A 6000-nucleotide genomic window follows, 5' to 3' on the forward strand; every position below is an offset into this window, starting at 1 on the left:
ACACACACACACACACACACACACACACACACACACACACACACACACACACACACACACACACACACACACACGGTAGAACCAGTCAAGACGCATCCGTTTCTTTCAGTAAATCAAAGCTATGAGACAGGTATAATTACTCTTCAGAAGTACAGAACCTGGCTTGGAACTGGGTACAAAAGACAACCGACAAGTTTGGTTGGTAGGTATTTCTTGATATCTTTAATTCAATTATACAACAGCAGAGATTCTCAGTATTATGGTGATTCATAATAGTAATATCTGTAATGCACTGCATTAATGTAGTGATCTACAAGCACTTCACATACTAACAACAATGATTGTTGAACATTAATCTGATCATTCTATAACACTGCAAGAAAACGATTTATTTCCTACATATTTAAATGTCTGTATTTCTGTGGTGTATACATGACCTATTTATATTGAGGCATTAGGAAAAACAATGTCTTGTAGAACTTAAAACGTATATATGCAATGTATGTATGTGTATATACGTTGTTAGGTGGAAAAAACACTCTTTCTTTGACAGTTCATAACTCGTATCCATTTTATCCTGTTATTTCTGTCAGAGGTTTAACCATTTTGCCTGATTCCAAATCGACCGCGGGCCCCTAGCCTAAGTATTGTATAGATGTAAAAGATTTTGATAGTAGTGGTCAACAATATGGCGAAATCGCCACCACTAGGCAAGGTGGAACAATTACCATATTGCTAAAACCTATCCAATTACTTGAAGTTCCTTCTGAAAAAATAAAGTAATTCATTTCAATCTTTTCCGATCTACGAGAAGTGTCAAATGCTAGTAAGGGTTGATTTGGAATTAGGCAACATGTAAGCGAATCTCTGGAGTGAGATTGTTACTCTTAGTATTCACTTTGCCCCCTGGTGGCAAAGTGTAGCAGGCGCAGCAGCAGTTCCTCCGGTGAGTCACTTGTGGCTCCAGCGCTGTGATCCGCAGGAGAGTGGTACCGACTCTCCCCCAAACAGTCTTGATCTAGAACACAGCTCTCTGTCGACATACATACAACGATGAGAGTTAGAAAGCGATATAAACATAGCATTTATTGTGCAAGTATACACCGGTTTGCACAGACAGAAACAGACAGACATACAGAGGCAGATGACAGACAGACAGACAAACGGGTAAACGCACAACCACACACACAGACGAAACACAATAGACAGAAATAAACAATGACACCTACTGTACCTGAGTCACAGCAAACTCCTGGTGCAGCGCAGTGCCCTGAATCAGATCCACAAGGTCTCCCTCCTGTCTGGCAGGGGGTGGGCAGGTAATTCTCCTCAAAGCAGCGTGCTGTCTCTGAGGAGCCCATCCAGCAGCCCAGCCCCTCCCCACAGCAGATACTGGGGCCAAAGCAGCGGCCCTGGTCCCCTGGTCCACATGTCATGCACTTCAGGGGGAGAGGCCAGTTAGCAGGCTTTCTATTGTTTTTATGCTATGAACCTCAATGTGTCATTTGTTTATGATTTCATTATTGATAATAGTTGGTATTGGAAATACAATTATCCATAAAAAATGTTTTAAATGTTTTCATTGTTGTAGGCCTATGTGTGTTTTAAGGAGCACTGGAAGCACAGATGAACACCAAGAAGAAAAAAAATTGCCTACAATTATGTCGGTTCAATCTAAATTCCATTCCGCATTTATTATGACCGTGTAAATACCGAATTGTATAAAAAAAGAGGCTCTATATTGATGAGTTGTCAACATAACAGTATGACCATTAGAAAAAACCTAACTAAAATGCATTAGGAAAAATAAATTACTGCACCCGGTAATTTTCAAATGGTCATTTTCCAAACCTTTAGGCCTATGGATTATAATAAAGTTGTGCGGTGCGTAATGGAAAGATGGTAGCCTAGTCTATCTACTCTGGTGGGGGGGGGGGGGGGGGGGGGGGGGGGGGGACAGCACAAAGTAATTACCTTTGAAGCATAGCCTATATAGCCTAAAAAGAGGACTCGGAAAATAGAACAGTCTGTAACGTAGGCCTACCTGTCTGGTGCCGGTGTCCTGTAACGCGCGCTTCCCGCCTCTGGGACAGTTCTGGATGTAGCACGCAGAGGAGAACGCTAGGAGTCCGATGACGCACAGTAGAAGCGTGGAATGTGGCATTGCAATTGTGCAGAAAAAGCGCGCCTATATTCCTCTTGCTGCTTCACTGATGACTGACAGATATTCGATGCTATCCGTTACTTATATGGGATGGGTTTGTTATTCAAAGTTGTTTGACGTCAGAGTTTTTTCTTACATTTGCCTCTAGTGATGGAGTTAGGGTACTAGGGGGTAACTAGCCCCCAGGGGTAACTGCCACCCCCCCTGTAATTCACATTAAGACCACAAGATGTCACCAAATTATTTCCCCAACACTTTCCCTGGCTGCCACTGCTCTTGCTCAACAAAAAATGTCCTCTGTGTCATCACAACTTTTGGAGATATTTCAACAAAATTATTTTGTGGTAAGTTGATTTAAAAAAAAAAAAATCTTAAAAAGTTGTAGTTATAGTCCAATGAAGTTAGATCTATATATATATTTATAAATGTGCAAGTAGGAAAGCCTTAACATAAATAATCCAGGAAAATGTAGATCATTTTTTTGTAAAGCAGGATGTTGGATGAGTGTGTTGGGGGCAACTCGCCTACTTTATGCTAACTTTCTAGCTAGCAACTTCACTAGCAGTAAATGCTAGCCAGCTAGCTAGTTAGCATAAGCTGCTAGGAGTGCTAGCTAGCAATATTACTACCAGATCGTCTGAGGGAAAATACATTAAAAAAAGATAAAGTAACTTAATTGCAGTTGTAAATGTTTCCACTTATGACTGACAGTTTTACACTAAATGCTACTTTATAGCCTTTTAGCTATTTTACATAGCTTTTTATGTCATATAGCTAGATAGCTAGCTACGTTTTTGAGTTTCTTGTTAATTTTTATTAATCAACATTTCATTAACAGTGCCGGTTTTAGCCAGTCGGCTAATTTTCAACTGAAGTCCCTGGGCAGGTTTTCAGAGAGAGCTTTTCAAATCTCTCCTCCTGTTATCAGTCACAGGTGGGGACTGGATTAGGTGTGAGCAGTGAAGTGAAGTGAAGTGAAGTGAAGTGAAGTGAAGTGAGCAGGCTCATGAGTTGTGCTCCAATTTTACTGGGGATAGCTTTATTTGTGACCGATTTACAAATTAGAGTCATACAATAGCAGAGAACAAGAGTTGCCACAATGTTACATTTAATGAATGAGTTATGACTCAGTAACTCAGTTATGAGTTATTGTTATTAAATGTTATATTCCAATATTATATAATGTTATTAGTTACAGTGCCTTCGGAAAGTATTCAAACCCCTTGACTTTTTCCACATTTTGTTAGCATGGTGGTGGCAGCATTATGCTGTGGGGAGGTTTTTCAGCGGCAGGGACTGGGAGACTAGTCAGGATTGAGGGAAAGATGAACGGCCCAGCCAGAGTGGCCCAGCCAGCCAGAGCTCGGTCTTGAACCCGATCAAACATCTCTGCAGAGACCTGAAAATAGCTGTGCAGCAACGCTCCCAATCCAACTTGACAGAGCTTGAGAGGATCTGTATAGAAGAATGGGAAAAACTCAAGTCATTTTTCCAACAATTGTTTACAGACAGATTATTTCACTTATAATTCACTGTATCTCAATTCCAGTGGGTCAGAAGTTTACATACACTAAGTTGACTGTGCCTTTAAACAGCTTGGAAAATTACAGAAAATTATGTCATGGCTTTAGAAGCTTCTGATAGGCTAACTGACATCATTTGAGTCAATTGGAGGTGTACCTGTGGATGTATTTCAAGGTCTACCTTCAAACTCAGTGCCTCTTTGCTTGACATCAGGGGAAAATCAAAAGAAATCAGACCTCAGAAAAAAATTGTAGACCTCCACAAGTCTGGTTCATCCTTGGGAGCAATTTCCAAACGCCTGAAGGTACCACGTCATCTGTACAAACAATAGTACGCAAGTATAAACACCATGGGACCACGCAGCCGTCATACCGCTCAGGAAGGAGATGAGTTCTGTCTCCTAGAATGGAACGTACTTTGGTGCGAAAAGTGCAAATCAATCCCAGAACAACAGCAAATGACCTTGTGAAGATGCTGGAGGAAACAGGTACAGAAGTATCTATATCCACAGTAAAACGAGTCCTATATCGACATAACCTGAAAGGCCGCTCAGCAAGGAAGAAGCCACTGCTCCAAAACCGCCCCAAAAAAGCCAGACTATGGTTTGCAACTGCACATGGGGACAAAGATCGTACTTTTTGGAGAAATGTCCTCTGGTCTGATGAAACAAAAATAGAACTGTTTGGCCATAATGACCATCGTTATGTTTGGAGGAAAAAGGGGGAGGCTTGCAAGCTGACGAACACCATCCCAACTGTGAAGCACTGGGGTGGCAGCATCATGTTGTGGGGGTGCTTTGCTGCAGGAGAGACTGGTGCACTTCACAAAATAGATGGCCTCATGAGGGAGGAAAATTATGTGGATATATTGAGGATATATTGAAGCAACATCTCAAGACATCAGTTGGGAAGTTAAAGCTTGGTCGCAAATGGGTGTTCCAAATGGACAATGACCCCAAGCATACTTCCAAAGTTGTGGCAAAATGTCTTAAGGACAACAAAGTCAAGGTATTGGAGTGGGCATCACAAAGCCCTGACCTAAATCCTATAGAACATTTGTGGGCAGAACTGAAAAAGCGTGTGCGAGCAAGGAGGTCTACAAATCTGACTCAGTTACACCAGCTCTGTCAGGAGGAATGGGCCAAAATTCACCCAACTTATTGTGGGAAGCTTGTGGATGGCTACCCGAAACGTTTGACCCATGTTAAACAATTTAAAGGCAATGCTACCAAATACTAAATGAGTGTATACAAACTTCTGACCCACTGGGAATGTGATGAAAGAAATAAAAGCTGAAATAAATCATTCTCTCTACTATTATTCTGACATTTCACATTCTTAAAATAAAGTGGTGATCCTAACTGACCTACGACAGGGAATTTTTACTAGGATTAAATGTCAGGAATTGTGAAAAACTGAGTTTAAATGTATTTGGCTAAGGTGTATGTAAACTTCCGACTTCAACTGTAGGCGTGTCAAGCTTGTAGCATCATACCCAAGAAGACTCATGACTGTAATCGCTTCCAAAGGTGCTTCAACAAAGTACTGAGTAAAGGGTGTAAATACTTATGTAAATTATGATATTTCATATTACATTTCTTTTATAAATTGGCAAAAATGTAAAAAATTCTGGTTTTGCTTTGTCATAATGGGATATTGTGTGCAGATTGATTAGGGGAAAAAACGATTTAATCATTTTTAGAATAAGGCTGTAACGTCAATGTCAAGGGGTCTGAATACTTTCCCAAGGAACTGTATAATCCATTCCAATATTACATTTAATCTTTTTTTACATTAATTAAAAACAACTATTGAAAACCTTTTGCTCCTGAATGTAATTTTAAAGATGGCTGGGATTTAAAATCTTGCATTATTCAAATAATATTTAGTGCAATTGTACATAATGGACTGTATGGAAAAGGAAGAAAGGAGAAAGAACAAATAAAATGAATGTGCAGGTGAGTTAAAAAGAGGAACTTTACATAAAATCTCCTTATACTGCGGATTTTAATGGTGACATGTGCAACACCATTTCCCCCCCATATTTTATAAAAAATAATTCAAATTAGACAACTAGACTTAGCTTTTAAGTATTACATACTAAAGAATTTAAACCCCACCCATAAAATGGATTTTAACACACTTGTGTGAAACCCTATGCCATAATCTTCTACAGGGGTTACTGGCAACCCGGTACTGGCTAAGTTACCCCCGGTACTTTTAAAAAACACCCCATTTCTAAAAACAACATTTCATGAAATACCTTAAAAAAAAGTGTAAACTGTAGCCATTTATTTCTCTTTATTGTTAATT

General features: G+C 39.9%; 1 protein-coding gene across 1 annotated transcript; it reads right to left on the minus strand.

Moving 5' to 3' along the window:
* Positions 1-202: 202 nt before the first annotated feature.
* On the minus strand, positions 203-2210 carry LOC120055386 (arginine vasopressin). Its single transcript, XM_039003254.1, has 3 exons — positions 2045-2210; positions 1235-1439; positions 203-1033 (listed from the first exon to the last, which is right to left on the minus strand). The coding sequence occupies exons 1-3, from the start codon at positions 2162-2164 to the stop codon at positions 888-890; spliced, it is 471 nt and encodes a 156-aa protein (XP_038859182.1). The 5' UTR covers positions 2165-2210; the 3' UTR covers positions 203-887.
* Positions 2211-6000: the final 3790 nt, after the last annotated feature.

Source organism: Salvelinus namaycush, chromosome 1 (genome assembly GCF_016432855.1).
Source record: "Salvelinus namaycush isolate Seneca chromosome 1, SaNama_1.0, whole genome shotgun sequence".
Taxonomy (NCBI): domain Eukaryota; kingdom Metazoa; phylum Chordata; class Actinopteri; order Salmoniformes; family Salmonidae; genus Salvelinus; species Salvelinus namaycush.

Excerpts from the sequence above, each read along its gene's own strand:
- LOC120055386 (XM_039003254.1), bottom strand. The coding sequence starts at position 2,164 with ATGCCACATTCCACGCTTCTACTGTGCGTCATCGGACTCCTAGCGTTC. Across the intron at positions 1,440-2,044 it reads AGGACACCGGCACCAGACAG|TGCATGACATGTGGACCAGG; the intron begins GTAGGCCTACGT and ends CTCCCCCTGAAG. Across the intron at positions 1,034-1,234 it reads AGGAGTTTGCTGTGACTCAG|AGAGCTGTGTTCTAGATCAA; the intron begins GTACAGTAGGTG and ends GTATGTCGACAG.